Raw genomic sequence first — 21,672 nt, 5'->3', positions numbered from 1 at the left:
GGATAGATGTTGATTTTCTCAAGGTAGATGCAGGAGATTGCAAAAAAAAACAAAAACAAAAAAACAGCCTTTTTTTTTTAACCAGTTCTGGGGCTTGAACTCAGAGACTGGGTGCTGTCCCTGAACTTCTTTTTCTCAAGGCTAGCACTCTACTACTTGAGCCACAATGCCACTTCTGGCTTTTTCTGAGTAGTTTATTGGCAATAAGTAATCCCACAGACTTTTCTGCTTGGGCTGACTTTGAACCATAATCCTCAGATCTTAGCCTCCTGGGTAGCTAGGATTATAGGCATGAGCCACCATACTGGCAAAATCTTTGCTTTTAAAATAGTTTGTGTGACTGACTCCTGTGTGAGCTACAACCTTCTGATCTGTCTGTCCACGTGAGCAGCCTGTGTTTGATTCTGTGGAAGGTGGTCTCCAAGATCCCCAAACTCTGTATTCCAAACTTCCAATCCCCTATTGTCTGCTTGCCTGGTCCACTGCCATACCTTTGTATTCTGGTATTGGTCACCACTGCACACTGGAACTGCTCAGTCCCTAGTCCCAGGAACCTTCAGAGACTGTGCCCTGCTGTTGCTCTGGTCACAGCTAGACAAGGAAGGACACGGGTAACTGAGACTTCCTGATATCCATAAGGAGGCAGTGCGGGCAGCCTCAGAGAAATGCGGTTCAGGGACCTGACTCAGCACTTGTGAAGAGCCCATCAGAGTTGAGCCTAGTACACAAATGGCTTCTACACTCCTTGCTTTGAGGATCCTGCTCAGATGCACCTCTAGCCTACCTGCCTCTGAACAATGAGTAGACCAATATTCCCAAGGGAGGCAGCTCAGGCTCCAGCAGTTAATGGTTTCTGCTAAACAGGATTGTTTTTACCATCCAGACAGAAACATGGACTCTCCCTCTGGGGTTTAAACTTTGGATTCCCTCACATACCCACCATGTAATTCAAGATTCATATGTATTCCTAATGCTCTGTTTCTCCATCCATGATCAGGAATAATGGTATCACTTATCTAATAGGGTTAAAAGGATACGAAGTGAGATAAGGCACACAAAGGATCCAGACCAGGCAGACTTACAGATACAGTGCGACTCTGTGGTTAAAGTTGGGAGAGAGGAAGAAGCAGCAGTGGAACAACTTCCACTGGGACCTGAACAAGGCCGGAACCTTCACCAAGAACACTGGGAGCTGTTCAGGAAGCTTCCTACTGATCCTGCCATGAAACCATCACAGGAGTACTGGGAGGTAGGTAACATGACTTGCTCATTGCAAAATGCGGAGAACTAGGGCCTCCTTGTTCCCATTCTAGGGAGCTGAGATGGCCCCCACGCATTGGAGGGGCTGTTGGCCCATTTTTCCTATGTGCAGGATGAGTCCAAGCCATGGGACTGGATAAAGAGCTGCCAAGAGTATGGCTGTAGCCTGGAGCAACCTCAAATAGAGAGTTTGCAGGGGGTGTAGGTTTCTAGGAAGCTTGTAAACGGCAAGAGGCTGCACTGGTGAGATCAGTGATAGCCATGAAATTTGTTCCACAGATGGAATAGTGGTCCTTACAGATGAGACACCTGGACATTCCAGAAGGAGGACAGGCCAGGTCTCCAGCTGCCCCATGGGATCCCATGGGTGGGACCTATGGAACAGAAAGGCTCTGTGTGGCTTAAATGCTGCTCTTCAGCCAAAGCGCTGATCTTGAGTTTTTAAACTTTTTTAGACATTAGTGGTGATGCACAAAATTGTAATAGACTTTTCAGGGGAAGGGCTAGAGTGGACTCTCCTAGTTGTGTATTACAAAGGCCAGCTGCTGGGGCTGGGAAGGTGGCTCAGTGGTAGAGCGCTTGCCTTGCATGCTCGAGGCCCTGGGTTCGATTCCTCAGCACCACATAAGCAGACAGAAAAAAGCCGGAAGTGGCGCTGTGGCTCAAGTGGTAGAGCGCGCTAGCCTTGAGCTGAAGAGCTGAGGGACAGCGCCCAGGCCCAGAGTTCAGGCCCCACGACCGGACCCAAAAAAAAAAAAAAAGGCCAGCTGCTAAGAACAACATGGGCATTGCCATCTTGGATAGAACCCACGAGGTCAGCCCAGCCAATTAATTCCCTTCTCAATCCTGCTCCATAAATGTTTCATGTTATTGCAAGCATTCAACAAGAGAAACCTATGTGTACAGAATGGTTGAATGACCGTATCAGCAGTAATATTAATATATAACAACCTGAAAATCTTGACATTTACTAAAGAACCAGTGAAGGATGATTTGGAAACGTTGTTTTGCTTTGTCTGTTAAAGTTGATGGGGGTAGGTATTTATCCTATGTGTGCTAATTGGTGAATGCCATCTTCATTTGACAAGGAAAAAATACCTTGAGAAAAATGTGCTATTATTAAAAAGAATTAAGCTATTCTTGACCCATAAGGACAACCTCAGTAAGAACTTGTAGGTACTCACCAATGAGTTGCTGGGTCTGGAGCGTTACCACCAGCTGGACTTCTGGTTGGTTAAGCCCATACATTTGAGCTGAAGCAAGAACATGTGCTCCCATGGAGTATCCTGACTGATATTCTGCTACAAGTCCAAACATTCTTGCTTTGGAGATAGATCTGTCAAGGGTTCTAACAGTCTGTAGAGCAAGCCTAAATGTCTTCCTACAAAGATCCTGAATGGCTGTTCATTTCCTCTGTGCAATTGATAAGTCTTTGTTATCTTTCATTGCAGATTTAAAAGCCTGGCCATAGGATTTGAAGCCTGTTGATTCCTGGGTCATCTTGTGTCTAACTCCCATGTCCCTCTGCTTCTGCAGGCCATCCCACTGCTTACCAATGTGGTGGAAGACCCCATGTCACATGATACTCCATCATCTATATCCTTCCATGCTGCCATGCCATGCCATACGGGCTGGAGCAGGTTACCTGAAGAGGTCAGCAGGAACATTGAGAGGGCCTTGAAAGAAGGGAAGTTGCCAGAAGTGGTCCCTGTAGTGAGGGAGACCATGGAGAGAGTGTCTAGAACCCCAGTGAGCATCGCAGTGACTGGGGACTCGGGCAATGGAATGTCATCCTTCATCAACGCGGTTCGAATCATTGGACTTGAGGAGACTTTGGCACCCACTGGGGTGGTGAGGACAACCCAGACACGGGCTGGCTACTCTTCCTCCCGCTTTCCCAATGTGGTGCTGTGGGACCTCCCTGGCCTGGGGGTCACAGCCCAAAACATGGAGAACTATGTGGATGAGATGCAATTCAGCCAATATGACTTCTTCATCATCATTGCGTCCGAGCAGTTCAGCACAAATCACATGAAGCTTGCCAGAATCATTCAGGAGATGGGAAAGAAGTTCTATGTTGTGTGGACCAAGTTAGACAGAGACCTCAGTACAAGTGTTCTTTCAGATACACGGCTCCTGCAAACTATCCGTGAAAATATCCGAAAAAATCTCCAGAAGAAAGGGGTACATGTACCCCCCATATTCCTGGTATCTAACTTTGACCCTTTACTTTATGACTTTCCAAAGCTCAGAGATACACTGAAAATAGACCTCTCTAACATCAGGTGCAGTGGTCCCTTAGATATCCTTTCCCACTTCTGTGAGGAAATCATTAATGATAAAGTGACCTCCCTGAAAAGGAGAGTGGCCAAAGAATCTTTGAAGAACTCTCTTGGCATCAAGGATGCTGATGACTTGGGGCAGGTTCTGGAAGCCTACCATTTGCTCTTTGGTGTGAATGGTGAATCACTTCGTCAGGTGGCCAAGAGTATGGGAAAAGAAGTAACAGAGTACATGGCCATCATGAAGTCCCAGGATTTGCACACCCTCTGTGGCAGGGACTGGAAACTAAAATCCATGACTTGTCTAGTCACGAACGTGCTTCTCAGCCCATTTTGGTATATTCCATTCTTGGGTGGCCCTGTCATCCGCTTCTTCAGACACATGAGATGCAGACGCATTCTTGAGTTAATTGCCCAGGATACCAAGACCATCCTGAAAAAAATCCTGGAAGATTCCATCATCCCCACTTGAAATTCAACTTTGGAAATGATCTGGAACACTTTTTCCTCACATGGATTCTCTTCTTGGATGGATCCCTGTTTGGTCAGTTAAAAAAAAAGTCAAGAGATATAAGTTTCTAAGGGCTTTAAATTCATTGAAAGGAGTTAAGAAAACTGTTCACCACTAGCCTCAATTGTAACCCACTGGTCTTTTTTTTTTTTTTTTTTGGTCAGTCCTGGGGCATGAACTCTGGGCTTGGGCACTGTCCCTGTACTCTTCAGCTCAAGGTAAGCGCTACCGCTTGAGTCACAGCACCACTTCTGCTAAACCACTGTTCTTTTGAAGAGCAAGTACCTGTTGAAATTACTAGCCAAGTGTCCTGCATTCTGCATATAGAAATATTGCTTGGGGTGATCAATATGTCTAAATAAGTTTATATTTTCATGTAAAGCATTAAAATGAATCTTCTTCATTAAAGTCTTTTGTTGTCTTTTCCCTTGATACCCCTGGTGGTGACTCAGCTGGTATAGTGGGGCACTTAGAAATTTGGGAGCCGAGGGGACTTTGGTGATATCTGTTCTTCAGATGCTTTTGAATGCTGGGGTCAGGACTCCAAGCAGTGCCCCTGCCCTAAAGGTTAAACACACACATTTTTTATTTTTAACCAAGTGCCTACAACCAATCACTATCTTAAAAGGGAATGCAGATATATGAGAATCAAAGTTCTGGCAGTGATTCCAGAAATTCAGTTCCTTAAACTCAATGCCAATCACAAATAATCAGAGTTTGGGAGTAGAGGATGTTTATTAATTGTGTCAGGCAAAATGAGGTCTTTATACACTGCCATATTGAGGGGGAATAAAAGCACAGTTTTAGTCCCATGGGGGAGAGGATGCTTTTAATTTTTAAACAATTGTTATTATGGAGTTGTACAAAGGGATTTCAATTCAACATTAGTGCATCTTAATGAAAAGCTCAGGAACATGGGCTTCCGTTTGTATGAGCCGAGATATGACTTCCAGGCCAGATGGTGGCCTTGAGGGTGCTTATTTCCTGATGTACAGACATTAGTCTCCAGAATTACATTCCTTGCTGTCTTGTGGTCAAAAAGAGATAAGGAGAAGAGCTTGGTGACCTTGCCTAGGGTCATTGCCAAACTTTAAGCAGGATCACTGGGGCAGAATTTGTGAAGGCTGTTTCTTTGAAATGTGTGAGTAGGGTGTAAGTACACCACCAAGAAAAAGTGTTGACCCCTGAGCAAGCACAGTACAGAGTGGCCTCCTCAAGGCTTATAAGGGCAACATTTTGGTCTATTTTCTGGTGCTACAGTGACATACCTGAGGCTTCACAACTAACTGAGAAGGAAATGAGGTTTATTATTAGTTCACATTTTTAGCCTCATCAGTATAGCCTCTGGTGAGGGCCTCATTGTGGATGGCATCAGAATGGCAGGAGCAGGAACAAGTATAGAAGAGATCACACAGAAGACAGGAAACCAGAGGTTCATGGACCAGGCTCTCCCTTTTTTTTTTTATAACAACACATTCTTATGAAAATAACTTAGTCCTAAAGACCACACTTCCTACTACAACAGCCATGACTTCATGACCTTCCATTAGGCTCCACCTTTAAAGGCTCTACCATTCCTACACCACTATATTGGAACCAAGCTTCTGGCACATTCACTTTTGGAACACAGTCAAAACTTATCCTGACAATAGCAGTGAATAGAGGGGCAAAATATTGGCCTGTAAAGATTGCAGCTGTGTACAACAGCAATCTGGCAGCTTAAAGATTTAAACTCCTGGCTTCAGCCCCTCTTTCTTTTCCTGCTTGTGAAACCCATTAACCAACTCCTATGCTATGAGAAGGTGAAAGGCTGAATAGACAAAGTCTTTTCAGATTAGCCATTTGGGGATTCCCAATAAAATAGAAAAGGGCAGAACAGAAGGCATAATTATCTTGAGTATATGGAACATGCTTGCAAATTAAGAGAATGGCACTGTTTTCTTAAGAAAACTCAGACAAAATACTTAAGACAATTTTGATCTTAAGACATCAAAGGTGAGTGAGGAGTAATTTCATGAAATATCAAGAGCAAAAGACATCACAGGATTCTTGTTAAAACTGGCAGTTAGGCCCTGGTGGCTTATACATCTCCAGAGGCTGAGATTTGCAGACCACAATTGAAAACCATCCTGGGCAGAATCCAGAATCCATTAGATTCTTATCAACGATTAGCCAGCAAAAATGCAGAAGTGGAGGTGTAACTCAAGTGGTAAAGCACTAGCCTTTAGGAAAAGAATCAAGTGAATGCATGAGGCCCTGAATTAAAGGCCCAGGACCAGCATACACACACACACACAGATACACACACTGGCTTGGGAGAAAGCCTAGTCAAAAAGATGGCTCTATGAGACTGTCCAATGTTTGATTCAGGACTTTGTCTAAGCAAAAGTAAATGGCAGAAGAAATTAGCAGGGTTGTTTTTTGTTTTGTGTTGTTTTTGCCAGGCCAGTCCTGGGGCTTGAACTCAAGAGCTTGGGCACTGTCCCTGAGCTTCTTTTGCTCAAGGCTTAGCACTCTACCTCCTGAGCCAAAGCATCACCTCTGTCTCTTTCTGTGTATGTGGTACTGAGGAATCGAACCCAGGGCCTCCTGCATGCTTCCCAAGCACTCTACCTCGAAGCCACAGTCCCAGCCCTAGCAGTTTTTAATTAAACCAAATGTCACATTTCAAGTTCCAAAGTGGCAGATCCAACTCAAACTACCTGAACACGGACCACACATTTAACTGACAGAGAGGCTGGCTTCGTAGACCACGATAATTTGAAATACTTAGCAGCCTGAGAGCGCTCTAGGACACTGGACATGACAGCTACAACTCTCGGGGTGCCCGTTAAGTATTTACTTACTTACTTCCTCTAGCCTCCTTTTATTTTACAGCCAAGGCCTAGCTGCCCGTTCTCCCCGACGACTGGCTCTGAGGAGAGGTGCATAGCAGTAGATTTAAGGAGCCCGCCCGGGTCGGCTTCCCACAGACGCATCTCCTGCCCTCCACCCCTCGCGCCTGCGCATTGGGACATTGGGAGACGCCCGGCCGCGGCTCCGTGGCCTTGTGGGAAATGTAGTCCGACGCGCCGGGCGCGGCTGCGTGTGTCCGCCAGCCGCTATGGCTCCTACAGGACCAGGGTGAGGGCAGCGTCTCTCGGGCGCAGTCCGCGAATCTCAGAGGCTTTCAGAGGAGGAGCGCTGACCGCAGGGCCAGGCCAAAAGCGGCCCGAGGGGCGGGGCCGGCCACGGATGGGCTGGGAGAGCGTCCTCGGTCCCCCCGCGGGTCGCCGGGCCACAGAGCTGCAGGTGCGCCCCCTCACGCCCCGGACGCCAGGCCGCGGGGAGACCACCGGGGCCCCGAGTGTCGACAGTTCGGCCCTCCCACCTGTCCCGGGAGGGCTCCGGGCTGGGGCGGGGCCCGAGCTGGGGCGGGGCCTAGCAGCGGGGTGCGCCCACTTGGCGGAGTGGCTCGGGTTCTGGGGGATCTGTGGGGAGGGAGGGCAAAGGCTCCAGGGGTCGCGCGCACCCGGAGCTGCTCCGCGCGGGCTTCCGTGGGGTCCGCGCATCCCCATCCCGGGACGCGCAGCTCGCGTGTGGGGGGACCTGCCCCCTCGGAGGCCTGGGGCGGGGCGGGGCCGGGCGGGAGGGGCGGGGCCGGGCGGGAGGGGCGGGAGGGGCGGGGCGGGGCCGGGCGGGAGGGGCGGGGCCGGGCGGGAGGGGCGGGGCCGGGCGGGAGGGGCGGGGCCAGACCTGACGCTGGGCTCCTGTACCTGCGCTTTGTGCCAGCTACATCTTGGGAACCTGCCCTCAGCTTTCTGATCCGAGGAGTGCAGGTTTTGGGAATCCTCGCCCCAAGAACGTCAACCTTGGCCAGATTTAAGGATTCTTTTTTCTTTTTCTGTCTGTGTGTGTGTGTGTCCCGGGCCTTGGCCTGAGCACTGTCTCTGAGTTGGCATTCTGCCACGTGAGCCACAGCTCAAATTCCACTTTTGTTGTTGTTGTTGTTAATTGTGGATCAGAGTCCCACGGACTTTCCTGCCCAGGCTGGTTTCAAACAAACGATCCTCAGATCCCAGCCTCCTGAACAGTTAGGATGACAGATGTGAGCCACTGACACCCAGCCTTTTTTAAAAATTTTTTTTCTTTTTAAATGTTCACCATAGGTCAGTTTGAAAACTCAGATGAACAAAATCATTCAAAAATCTCTAAAACTCTGCGTGTGTATGTATAAATAGGGATCATTTTGTTTAAACGGAATGTGAATGTTATCTTTCTCCGTTTGCATTTTAAAATTGAGTTAGCAAATGCATCTGGGAAGTGCACAAGTAAAACTATTAATTTTTACTCATGTTACTATCATTCTATGAGGATAGAAAATAGGCTTTAAAAATCTGTTCCATAGAAATGGAAAAAAATCTGTTATGTTGAAAACATCTACTTATGCCAGGTTTTCAAAAGCAGCTTAACTAAATCTGATGTGTTGAAAGCATATGTTGATGAGTTTGAAGGAGAAGAGGACTGTATCATATTTAATTCTCCTTTTAGGCCTTTTGATCTTTTTTTTCTCCTTCCATCCCCCCTCCCCCAGTACCAGGGTTTAAATTCAAAGTATCCTGCATTCAGGGCTGGTGCCCTACAACTTGAGCCACACCACCAGCCTAGGCTGGGTTTGAATCATAGCCTCTTGAGCTGCCAGGACAGCAGGCATGAGCCACAAGCATCCAGTTGTTGTTGTTTTTTAAATAAACGATACATGTATTCCCATCTAGTTATGGTAGTCTTTGCATTATGTCACATTTTATATATTTCTTAAGAGGAAATCTCTAGTTAAGGGTACAGTTTGGCTTTTGATTCCTACTGTCTTATTCTGTCCAGAGAAGTTGCAGTTTGTACCAACACTTGCGGTGTGAGAGTCCCTAATTAACTCGCAACAACTTTGCATTTGTGTTGTCTTTCACTTCTGAGAGGTACAAATGATAGGATGTTTAAATTGCATTTTGAATACCCATGGAAATTTTTATGCAGTTTTCTGTGTGTGTGTGTGTGTGTGTGTGTGTGTGTGTGTGTGTGTGTGTGTGTGTGTGTGTGTGTGTGTGTGTACATATGTATGTGTGACCCTGGGCCTTGTGCCTGCTAGGCAAGTGCTCTACCACTCAATCCCAGTTTTATTGTTTAATTTTACATCTGCTAGATAAGCGTGTTTTTCCTATGCAAGCATGTTCTAGGTTCATATGGTCAGATATTGAAACCTTTGATGTTTGGATTTTAACATCCTTGTTAGGGAGGCCTGTTCTGTGAGATCACAGAATTATTCATCTACTGCTTTTACTACTATCATTTCATTCATGTGTATATTTTCTTTTCCAAATGGCAAGACTTTGTCATGTTATTGATCCTTTCTTCAACTGATGTGAATTGTCACTTTTTCAATATTCACTCACTGTCTCCAGTATCTCATTCTTTCTCTTTCCCTATCACTCTTCTGGGGTAAAACCCAGGGTCTCATGCATACTAGACAAGTAATCTACCACTGAGCTCCCATTCCAGTGTATAAATACACATGTACACACACATTACATATACATATAAACAGACATATACATATATATTATATATACAGTATGTATAAATATATATACATTTTTCCTGACTCATTTATGATGGTAAGATTTAATCTCATTATCATAAGGAAGTTTACCTGTTTTATTTACAACTACAGTCACTACCTTTGGAGTGGTCCCGCTACACAGTAGGAGGTTGATAGTACATTTGATGTTTCTGCTTATTTGGTAATACTACCTTCCAATATATTTAACTCTTAATATAGGCAAGGTGTGTCTCATTAGATTCTTATTATTTAAAACATTTTAATTGGCATAATGTATACATTGTATATGTATTAGTATATATACTTGTGTAGTGTATGTGTGTATAAAATCAATTCAGGATGACTAGCATATTCATGACCGCAGAGATTGCCATGTGTTTTGTGTTGGGAACATTTTTAAATCCTTTTTTCTAGTTTTTTGGAATAATATGGTAAATTATTGTTTACTCTAGTCATCCTACTGTAATATTAAATGTTCCTATTTTTAGTAACTATAACTTGTGTTTTGTTTTGTCTTCTTTTGTTTGCCAAGCCTAGGGCTTGGACTCAGGGCCTGGGCACTGTCCCTGAGCTTCTTTTGCTCAAGTCAAGTGATCTACTACTTAAGCCACAGCACCACTTCTGGCTTTTTTCAGTAGTTTAGTGGAGATAAGAGTCTCATAGTTTCCTGCCCAGACTGGCATTGAACCATGAACCCCAGATCTCAGCCTCCTGAGTAGCTGGGATTACAGGCATGAGCCACTGGTGTGAGGTTTATAACTGCTTTAATAGCTATTTTGTACATGATAACCAATCATTCTTTAACCCACACCACCCTTCACAGGACTGAGTGCCTCTATTTCTACTTTCTGCTTCAATGAGATCAACTTATTTAGCTTCTTTGTATGAATAAGAAGAGGTGGTATTTGTCTTCATCAGTACTCTTTTTCAAAAAGAATCCTGGCTATTGTGTAACACAATTACCTTTCATAAGTTTTTTTTCCATAATTTGAAACTTCGTTACTTAGGTGTAGCTTGTATTAAATTATATAGATTCATCTTAAAGACATGACAGCTTAGAATACACAGACATCCTCTCCAGTAGTGCAGCACGTTTCTTTATGTTCATTTTGGTTTCTAAACAACTTTAACAAAACCAATCTCATAGATAAAAATGGTCATTTTACTTATTCAGGTGTCCTGCAGCTCATATGTCATTTATTTGCAGGTGTTTTGTTGTTGTTACAGGAGTCTTTCTTCTCATTGCTTCCTTTCCTTCCCTTGGCTTCGTCTCCTTTGAAGTTTACACAATCTCTAGGAAGGACACCCCAGGACGGATCCTACAGAAAAGATCCCATAGAGAGGAGCCCATGGGAATGACAGCAAAGACAATGGCTGCTAGGTCTTGCTCATGGGAGTGCAGGTAAGCTCATTTTTCTTTCAGACTTCTTTCTTACTTCCATACTGCGTGTGTGCTATAGATATGTCATCCAGCTGGGTTTTGTTTTGTTTTACGACTCCCTCTTCAGTATCCCCACTTGGTTACCTTGAGTTCTTGGAAGTATTTGAAGCTGCGAAAGGGGAAGAAGTCATATGAAAGGTAGTCCTGGTGCTTATAGGCTTATGGGTTATCAAGACTCATAAAAGAGGCACATCTGTACAGGATACAGTCGTAACGATTGTACCTGGAAAGGGCAATAAGAACAAGTATGGTTAGGTGCCCAGATCATTAGTGATTCAGTACCTAGAGAAGGGAAAGATGAGGATGAGGAGGAGAATTAAGTGTTTTCCCATCACACAGGGAAGAGACATCTAGAAGAAAGGATTTGCTACAATGGAAAACTCTACCACCTAATAACTGCATTGCACTGGGCATATGACTTGCCTTTCTGAAGCATCACTTCCTCTTGGTGATGATAGAATAACAGCACTGGCATTACGTCAGCCATACTCTTGGCATCATTAGGAATGGCTCACGGTTTATCTCATTTAATAATGCATACTTCATACATTTCCTGAAAGTTCAAATAAAATGAAATGTAAAATGCCTCGCCTGGGTCTTGGAACATGGAAGGTATTCAGAAAGTGTAAGCTACTTAGTATTATCCCAGCTAACAATAACTTGGTATGTTAGGGTTTGGGTGTGAGGAGGAGTGAATGTAGCAGTGACTGATAGGAGACCTGCTTGATTGGAGTAGAGAGACTCATACAAATTTTGGGGACAAGTGCCAGGAAGGAGGAGTTTGTGTGTTCTTTCAGGAGGGAAAGGTTTGAATGTAGCCCTAGGAACAGGAAGTTTCCATTAGAGGACAAACTATCAGTCATGAAAATGATATTCTTTCCAGATTTCCTTAGATATTTTTACTGCCAAATTAGTCCACCTGTTAGTCCTCTTGGTGCCCTGTCTAATCTAAGAAGAGAGAGCAGCTTTTGAATACTCTGCTCAGCTCAATTTACACTTCATACAGACCTACATGGGAAGTTTTCATGCCACTTTTTCTTCTCCTCATATTTTTTTCTTCTTAAAATTTATTTCCTAAATCTATGCATTGTTTCCAAACTTAGCTTTTTCTTTTTCATTATTTAGAGAATACTTTATTAGTTTCTGTAATCAAACCCACGTAGGTAAGACCTTACATATTTATTTATTTATTTATTTTTGGGTCCGGTTGTGGGGCCTGAACTCTGGGCCTGGGCGCTGTCCCTCAGCTTTCAGCTCAAGGCTAGTGCTCTACCACTTGAGTCACAGTGCCACTTCTGGCTTTTTTTCTTTTTGCTTATGTGGTGCTGAGGAATCAAACCCAGGGCCTCAGGCATGCAAGGCAAACACTCTACCACTGAGCCACCTTCCCAGCCCCAGACCTTACATATTTAATACAGTGCATTTACCCCTGTACAAATGGAAAAAAGTTAAAACTTAGCTTTTTCTATGTTCATCTATTTTTCAGTAGTGGCTGTCCTTCCTGGATTTTGTCATTGTCTAGCTGTGCTAATTGATTTGAGTTTGTACTTTGTGTTGTGCTGTGGGTAGCACTTGAAGAATTCCAAAGAATTTGCATAGATGGATTTTCCCATGGTACCATGGGGCAATTCCTGTTTTCTGCTCATATTTTCATACTCTATTGGATAAATATTCTCTCAGGAGTTATTTGATGTGGTGTGGGTCTTGGAGCTGGAATTTGTTTAACTTTCCTCTTGACATTTTTCTGTAAGGCAGTTGGGTTGGAAGGAAGAGGTCCAGCTAATGACTAACCTTTCTTCCTAGTCTACCTTGTGTATACAACCTTTGATTCATTGGCTCAGTGGTAAGCTCTGTTCTGTTGACTTTGATGGGTAATTATAAATCTGATTCTCAGATTGCAGTTTCTTGTTATCTATCCTGTGAGACACCCACCTCTTCCCACTCAGAAGTTCAAAGGATTTTCCATTGCCAGCCCTGATTTTCACAGAAAGGATATTTAGAAAAGGTTAACCCCTTTACAACTTGTTTATATCTGTCAGTAGATTGCATCATTTTCTCTCAAAGACTAACGTTTCAAGTATATTCTGGTACATCGTGTTTCAGACAAGTATTTTCTCAAGTGCAATTTATATACATTATCTTCTTTACTCTTCATCATATTATTTTTATCTTTTTTTATAGCTGTGAATACTCACCTAAATAGAGAGCAGTAAACATTTAAGATGGTATTAAAATTCAAAATTTGAGCCATTTTTTGTGATTCTAGGGTAAGCATTTTTTTTTTACTGTTTATATTAATTTGATGTAGAACCCTAAGCAGTTTGACAGGAGGGAAGAAAATGCTGTTATGAGCTTTCTGACTTACTTCTTATAAATCTCATCTCTTCTGCATAGTATCTTTTAATTTCAACTTCATGATTGTTCATCCCCTGCTTCTATCCACTCACTTTAATATACAGGCTCACTGTACCTTTCCTCTCTTATAAGTGTTCTGTGTAAGTGTAGGTGTCTTTGAAATCCCTGCCTAATACTTATTTTTGTTTCGTTGCCTCATTCCTTCCTTACACATTTTCCAGACTCCCAACACAAAACATTTTAATTCTTTTTCAGACTAGGGGACAAGACTTGAAACAAAAGAATAAACTCCAAATCCCAACATTCCTGAATATTCATCCCATTGGACCACAATGGAAAGGGAACAAGTCTGGAATTCAACCTGGGAAGCTGACAGATGGTTAGAGAGGGAGCAGGACAGACATGTGGGCCAAGTAGCAGTTACCCATAAGGAAACCTATACTGAGAAGAGCATGTTCAGAGATAATGAATTTGAAAGAGGTTCTGATCAGGGCTCAATCCTTGATATTCCGCAAAGCATTCCTATGTCAAAAAGGCCCCCAAATTGGAATTTACATGGAAAAGATGTGAAACAAAATTCTGAGTTAAAACTCATGAAAACGCAGAGAATGTTTGTAGGAAAGAAAATCTATGAATGTAATGAGTGCAGGAAAACCTTCAGCCAGAGCTCATCCCTTCTTAAGCACCAGAGGATTCATACAGGGGAGAAACCCTATATGTGTAACGTTTGTGGCAAGCACTTCATTGAACGCTCCTCCCTCACTGTACATCAAAGAATCCATACTGGAGAGAAACCCTACAAGTGTGATGAATGTGGGAAATCCTTCAGTCAGAGCATGAACCTTACTGTTCATCAAAGAACTCATACTGGAGAGAAGCCCTATCAGTGCAAAGAGTGTGGAAAAGCTTTCCGCAAAAATTCATCCCTTATTCAGCATGAAAGGATTCATACCGGAGAGAAACCATACAAATGCAATGAATGTGGGAAAGCTTTTACACAAAGCATGAACTTAACTGTTCACCAGAGAACACATACAGGAGAAAAACCCTATGAATGTAATGAATGTGGAAAAGCCTTCAGCCAGAGTATGCATCTTACTGTACATCAGAGGAGCCATACTGGAGAAAAACCTTATGAGTGCAGTGAATGTGGAAAAGCATTTAGTAAGAGCTCAACTTTAACTCTACATCAGCGGAATCACACTGGAGAAAAGCCCTACAAGTGTAACAAGTGTGGAAAATCATTTAGCCAAAGTACATACCTTATCGAACATCAGAGACTTCACTCCGGAGTGAAACCTTTTGAATGTAATCAGTGTGGAAAAGCTTTCAGTAAGAATTCCTCTCTTACTCAACATCGAAGAATTCATACTGGGGAGAAACCTTATGAGTGTATGGTCTGTGGGAAACATTTCACTGGAAGATCATCCCTTACTGTCCATCAGGTTATTCACACTGGAGAAAAACCTTATGAATGCACTGAATGTGGAAAGGCCTTCAGCCAGAGCGCATACCTTATTGAGCATCAAAGAATTCACACTGGAGAAAAGCCCTACGAATGTAATAGGTGTGGGAAAGCCTTCATTAAGAACTCGTCCCTCATTGTACACCAGAGGACTCATACAGGAGAGAAACCTTATCAGTGTAATGAATGTGGAAAAGCCTTCAGTCGGAGCACAAACCTTACAAGGCATCAAAGGACTCATATGTGAGGAAAGTTTCCATTGGCCTCCTGATGCTAATTACTCTTCATTAATAATCAGTGGAGTCATATTGGTGTAGACTCCTAAGAAGTGTAACAAAGATGGGAATCTTTTGATTGAAATGCAATATGTCATGTAAGATAGTACAAACCACAGCATAGGAACCATTATAAAAATGCAGATCACCCTTATTCAGAAGGTAAAACCTATTTTATATCAGAAGGTTTGAATAGCTAATATATAAATGATGAAGATTTATGATGGAGATAAGTTCTATTGTGTCACACTGCAGATTCTCCTTTGGACATCACAGAGTTCACACAGGAGAGAAAATATGACAGTACTTGGTTGGACAGACACACCTGGTATGTAGTTCTGATCTGCAACTAACCTGCACAAGTTACCACTTTTTACCAGGTTACACTTTCCTTATCTAGTAAATGAGATATTGTAGATTTAGCATGCCTTCAAAAATTTCTGTTAGCTAAAATGTTAAAAAAAATCACACTGGTGGCCAGACACCGGTGGCTCACGCCTGTAATCCTGGCTACTCAGGAGCCTGAGATCTGAGGATCACAGTTCAAAGCCAGCCTGGGCAGGAAAGTCTGTGAGACTCTTATCTCCAATAAACCACTAGAAAACCAGAAGTGGTGCTGTGGCTCAAGCGGTAGAGTGCTCCCCTTGAGCTGTAGAGCTGAGGGACAGTGCCCAGGCCCAGAGTTCAAGCCCCTTGACTGACAAAAAAAAAATCACACTGGGAAGCTATTGGTGTTTTACTCTGTTATATGTATTGTCTTCATGCCTCTCTTCCACAGTCTGGTTTCTGGATGTTTTGCCAAATTTCTCTACCTCTACTACTGTTTACCACTCCATGTCGTTCCCCTCTTTCTTCATTACTTTCTCCCCTAAAACATAGTCTGGTTTCTACCAGGTGATACACTAATCATATAAATCTTAATGAAATAGCATGCTGTTTTTTAATTCTTAATTGATAGTCATTAAGCTTTTGTTAAGCTATTTAGAAGACAATGTAATTTAAATATAGACTTTAAGTACATGAGTTAAATAATATTTATCTTCATGTCATTTGACAGTCAGAGTGGAAAGGAGAAGAAAGAGGGGTTGAACATAAATATAGAAAATTCACATATGAATAGAAAGTTTGTAACTTAAGACATGTTCAGAATAACCATCAGAATAGTTTATAGATGCATCATAGTGTGAGTAGGTAGAATAGTTTCCTTTTTTCATATTTATCAAGACCTAAATGTGCATCAGATATATTTAGGAAGTAAAAGTAAATAAAATACATTTTTTAACTTTCAAAGGACTATACTAACAAATAACATGTGAGAAGAAAGGAGAATGAATGAGGCTGAATCTAGCCAAAATTGGTGGCCGGTTGAGATAGATCTATTTGAACAAGAAGGAGTCTTGGATTCTTATTTGATTAGATTGAAATGCCACAATTAAAACCACACAAAAGTGGCTGGCTATGTGAGGGCATTGATGTGTTGTTTGAATATTTTGTTGAGTCTGTGGTCATCTCAAGGAACATTCTTGAGAAAAAAATAAGTTAGTGAAAAAAAAGCCAAACATATGGAGGGAAAGAAGACGGTTGTTTCTGAGGATACAGTTAGCTCAGTGCTTCATTTGCCTTCTTAGCCTGTTTTGATGACTCAGTTTGTATTTGCGTATAGTCAAGGAGCCCTAGGACCTGCATTCTGAGATAAAGGATGCAGTGTATACAAGTAGCGAAGCTCAGTGTCTATGGATAATCACATTCCCTACAAGCCTCAAACTCAGAATGAGAGAAAGGGTGCTGTCACTCAGGATATACTGATGAAGAATACTCAGAGCATAAGTATCTGGGAGAAAAGACCTCCATTATGTTACCCTCTTCTGAAGACTAAACCTTTCCTTCAGTGTCCATTGGCAGATAGAACTGTGGTTTTCATGACATTTGAGAGTCATGAATAGTTGTTTTTGTTTTTGTTTTTTGGTGTGACTTGAGATAAACCTTATGGTAACTAAGAACTATTATCAGCCAAGGTTGTCTGTGCTCTGTACCTTCCCCTTTTTCTATCCTCTACCCCTCATAGCATGGCCAGAGAACATGGGCTTCTATCTCTTCATTCCACATTCTTATGGATAGTTGGTGCTTTTTCCGTTTCACAATTAAGTTTGGCCTCAAAATATCAGCATCTGTTTTCCTGTAGTAACCACCAGTGGCTTTCCACCTTCCTTCTAGCTCTACATCTCTTTAACACAATTCTAAAGTTCCACGGAAGAAAATCAGTAAGTCCAGATCCTTCTGCCAAGAACCTCTGCCATTTCCAGTCAGCTTCTGGGGAGGAGGCTGCGATGTAATCACTGTCCATTACAGTTGGGCCTATGGACAAAAAAAAAACCCCAATATGACCAAGATAACATTATTTACTGAGAACCTTCTCAGTAGTATTCTAAAGGAGCTCATGATAGAGAAGTCAGATGTAAGGAAGGAATTAGAATGTAATCAGGTGACTTCTAAGATGACAAGAAACATTGTGCCCTCAAACCACAGAGATTAGGGATGATTAAATCTATTTTCTCTATGGCTAAACTATCACTCAAGACTTAAATAGAGCCATTTCCACCACTGGAGTTCTGTGGAATAAGTGAATCAATCTCCAGTTACTGGTGGCTCATGCTCATGCTCATGAAACTCAACTCTGAGGATCATATTTTGAAGCCAGCTTGGGCAGAAAAATCTGTGAAACTCTCATCTCCAATTAACCAGCAAAAAGTCAGAAGTGGCAGTGTGCTACCCTTGAGAGAAAAGCCAAACAAGAGCATGAGACTGAAGTTGAAGCCTTACTACCCAAAAAAATGTTATCAAATTTCCATAACAGATGGAACTGTAGAATATGGCACCATTTCCTCTCTCTTAGATTATGCATAGCTTCTAACATTTAAATGTTGGTGAGACCTGCATCTGCCAAAAGCATCACAACCCATCTGGTGGGGATGGGACTCTGAAAGTTTTATGGACACATAGAATCTAGTTCAGGTTTCTTCCAGGGTATATACCCATTGGCATTTTCCGTTCCTGCCTGCAGTCCATGGAGTTGCTTGCTTCCTGTGGGCTGCATGGTGGAGTGGTTATCAGACTGAGTAAGGCATCCTCTACCCATCCTGCATAAAGCAGCTCAGAGGCATTCCAAAGTGAAGGACCCTTAGTCTCTGTGCCAAGTTTCAGGGTACCAGGGAAGAGGCAGCAGTGTATACAGAAGATGGGAAATGGGAAAGAGAGGGGAAGAGCAGGAACAGCGCAAAGAGGACTGAAAAATACTATGCCTTTAGGAAAGTATAAGGGAGTATTGTGAATGTAGAGGAGCGATCAAAAAATGACAGGAAAAGGAAGCTCTTGTTACCTGAAAGGGTCATGTGACAGGGCTCAGCAGGAAATGGCCTCTCTGAAGGAAGACTAATCAGAGTTGATTGTAAGTGGTCATCCAATGTAAGTGATCATTTATCCCTAATTAAAATAAAAGCAGACAGGAAATAGTTCTTCCTGGACACGGTTTGGAGCCTGAGGGAAATATAGGCAAGAACTGGGGACTGCCCTAGTGGATGTTGGGAACAATAAAGCCAGTGTGTTAGCTCTGGCTAGTGCCAGAGGGCACATTGGATTTCTCATGCTCAGAGTCACTCTTTGAGATTTTATTTATTTTTATTGTCTATGGAAAGCTTCCAATTAGGTCTTCTCTAACACACTACAGCCGCTCCAGGAAAACCAGTCAGATAAACAGAGGGGAGTTCTACTTACATGCCAGCTCTCAGCCATCTGGGCAGATAGACTGTCCTGCTGACAGCTTCCTTGTCAGCAGGAGTGATTCCTGCTTCTACTTACTGGTTGTGGGACATTGACAAAGGCATTTAGCAATGAAGGCCTCCATTTTCTCATTGGATAATAGCACAAACCTACATACCTTCTGGGTTGTATTAGATAATAATGTAAAGTGCTTATAAAAGTGTCCAACATGTAGTCACACTCAGGTACCATACTGTCATCCTTCGATGTGAAAATAATCTAGGGGGAGAGTAGTCAGTGGGCCAATCATGGTAGCAATATTGAGTTATAAGAACAAAGCAGATTGCCATCAGTCATGATGGTATTACTTCATTCCAGCTACACAGGAAGCATAAATAGGAGAATCATGGCCTCATTTACAACAGCCTAGACAAAAAAGTAAGACCTTATTTGAAAAATAAAGAAAAAAGGGCTGGAAATGTGCTTAACTGGTAGAACACTGTCCTGTTAATGCTTCCTAAAAGGTGGCTAACTTACCTAAATGACAAACCTTGGATCTTATTGGCTTTTTTTTTTTTTTTGTCAGTCATGGGGCTTGAACTCTGGGCCTGGGCACTGTCCCTCAGATCTTCAGCTCAAGGCTAGGGCTCTACCACTTGAGCCACAGCACCACTTCCAGCTTTTTCTGCTTATGTGGTGCTGAGGAATCGAACCCAGGGCCTCATGCATGCAAGGAAAGCACCCTACCACTGAGCCACTTCCCAGCCCTCTTATTGGCTTTTTTTTTTTTTGGGTCCGGTTGTGGGGCCTGAACTCTGGGCCTGGGCGCTGTCCCTCAGCTCTTCAGCTCAAGGCTAGCGCTCTACCGCTTGAGCCACAGCACCACTTCCGGCTTTTTTTCTTTTTGCTTATATGGTGCTGAGGAATCAAACTCAGGGCCTCAGGCATGCAAGGCAAGTGCTCTACCACTGAGCCACCTTCCCAGCCCTCTTATTGGCTTTTTAACCATCAAGAAAGTGAAAACTCTCAGCCAGGAGTCAGTGGCGCATGCCTGTAATCCTAGCTATTCAGGAGGCTGAGATTTGAGATATCAGTTCTAAGCCAGCCCGGATAGAAACATCTGTGGTATTCTTATTTCCAGTTAACCACCAAAAAGTCAGAAGTGGAGCTGTGACTCAAGGGGTAGAACACTAGCCTTGAGCACAGAGAGGCTCAAAGACAGTGCCGGGTCCTGAGTTCAAGCCCCAGGATCAGAGAAAAAAAAACAAAAAACAAAAATCTCAAACACTCATCTTCCCCTCTTGAGCTCCAGGAAAATGATGCATTCAAAGGCAATTAACTGTCCTTAGCAGGGTATACCTATCCATCACCACATCCTGCCTAGCAGAATAAGAACCTCAGAAAAAGACTGTAACTTAACTTATCTAGATGTCCCCCTCTATCCCAGTGGAGGCTCCCCTGGACCCAGGGCAGCCTGGATAAGCCAGTGAGTGATTCCTGTGTTCTGACTCCGGAGCATTTCTGGTTTCCTTAGCCACATGTCTGGGTTTGGCCACCATCAGGTCTTCCTGGAGTCCCTGTAGCAAACTTGGCCTTCCAGTGTCCCTGTATCCTCTCCCTGCAATGTCTAAGTCTCAGAGTCAGCTTGCCAGTGAAGTCCTCACCCTGTGTCCCTGTTTACAAAAATCTGTTAAGTTTCTGTTTCCCCGATGCTGTATTGTATTGTTTTCTGGGTGTATTGTTTTCCCAGTGTGACTAACAAATTCCTGCCTCAGTTGTAACAGTCGCTTTACACTCCTTCTTGGAATGTGACTCTCCCCCCCCCCAATTCCTGAAACCCACATAACACCTTCGTTAACACCTTCTTGGAACTGACTCTCCCTTCGAAATTCCCACAGTCCAGATAATGTACCCATGTGACCCATGTGACTGCCCCCTGAGATTTTGTTTAAATTCCACCCATACCTGTCCATAGCTGCTGCCTCCATTCCTGCCATTCCAGCCGGGCATTCTGTCCCCCAATAAAGCCTTGAACTCCTCTCTGTTGCTGGCCTCTTGTTTCTTACAGAATGAAATTGGGAATTCTGTCTCTGCACCATGCCCGGGCCAGCCCCCAGGCCAAACGGGAAGTGTTGGAAGCTTGTCAGGTGGAGTTGCCATCCTGCCAGCTTTTGCAACCTTTTCTGCCGTGGGTCTTAGGAAACTGAGTCATGAGAGTATTAGAATAAAGAGCAGAAAGCAAACTCAACAGGCCAGATCAACTTTAATGGAAAGTAGAAGAGGGATACCATGGTCACCAGAGAGGAGACAGGAGGCTTAATGGGGGCAGGGGTGGAGGGATTTAGGGTCATGGCTAGGGGACAGGGTTGCGTGTAGCTGGAGAATTGCAAGGGATTTGGGGAAGTGCCTTGAGACTTCATGGCCTAGTTCTGGGATCCTATTGTGTAGGTTACTGGCTGGGCCAAGGGTAGCCTGCGAGGAAGACTCAGGTGCCTGACACCTGAGGGGTGGGGTTGGGAAGCAGGCTTTCACTTTTAGGTTGATTACAGGCTGGAAAGAATGGGCTCGGGAGTCTCAGGGAAGTCACCCCCGGTGGAGGGGAGTGTGGTGTGTGGGCCAGGCCATGGGAGCAACATTGAGTCATGAGAATAGAGCAGATTCCCATCACCAAGCATTCCATTTAGACTTGCTCCCTTGCCCCTTCTGCCCCCCGCTTCCCTGGTCCCGTGGGCTA

At 43.5% G+C, this 21,672-nt stretch overlaps 1 protein-coding gene and 1 pseudogene across 1 annotated transcript; both read left to right on the top strand.

The window, feature by feature from the left end:
* The first annotated feature begins 2,822 nt into the window (after window positions 1-2,822).
* Window positions 2,823-4,393, top strand: LOC105996765 (immunity-related GTPase family M protein-like). The gene has a single exon (XM_013030952.1). It carries the CDS (start codon window positions 2,833-2,835, stop codon window positions 4,012-4,014), a length of 1,182 nt encoding a protein of 393 aa, XP_012886406.1. The 5' UTR covers window positions 2,823-2,832; the 3' UTR covers window positions 4,015-4,393.
* A 9,399-nt stretch (window positions 4,394-13,792) lies between these two features.
* LOC105996764 overlaps window positions 13,793-21,672 on the top strand; it is a 55,080-nt pseudogene continuing 47,200 nt past the window's right edge.

The sequence above is a fragment of the Dipodomys ordii genome, unplaced genomic scaffold (assembly GCF_000151885.1).
Source record: "Dipodomys ordii isolate 6190 unplaced genomic scaffold, Dord_2.0 Scaffold135, whole genome shotgun sequence".
Classification (NCBI taxonomy): Eukaryota; Metazoa; Chordata; class Mammalia; order Rodentia; family Heteromyidae; genus Dipodomys; species Dipodomys ordii.
Note: the sequence above shows the minus strand (reverse complement) of the source record. Positions and strands in the feature narration are given on the sequence as shown.

Bases quoted from the DNA above. Each gene is read 5' to 3' on its own strand.
- LOC105996765 (XM_013030952.1), top strand. From the start codon at position 2,833: ATGTCACATGATACTCCATCATCTATATCCTTCCATGCTGCCATGCCA.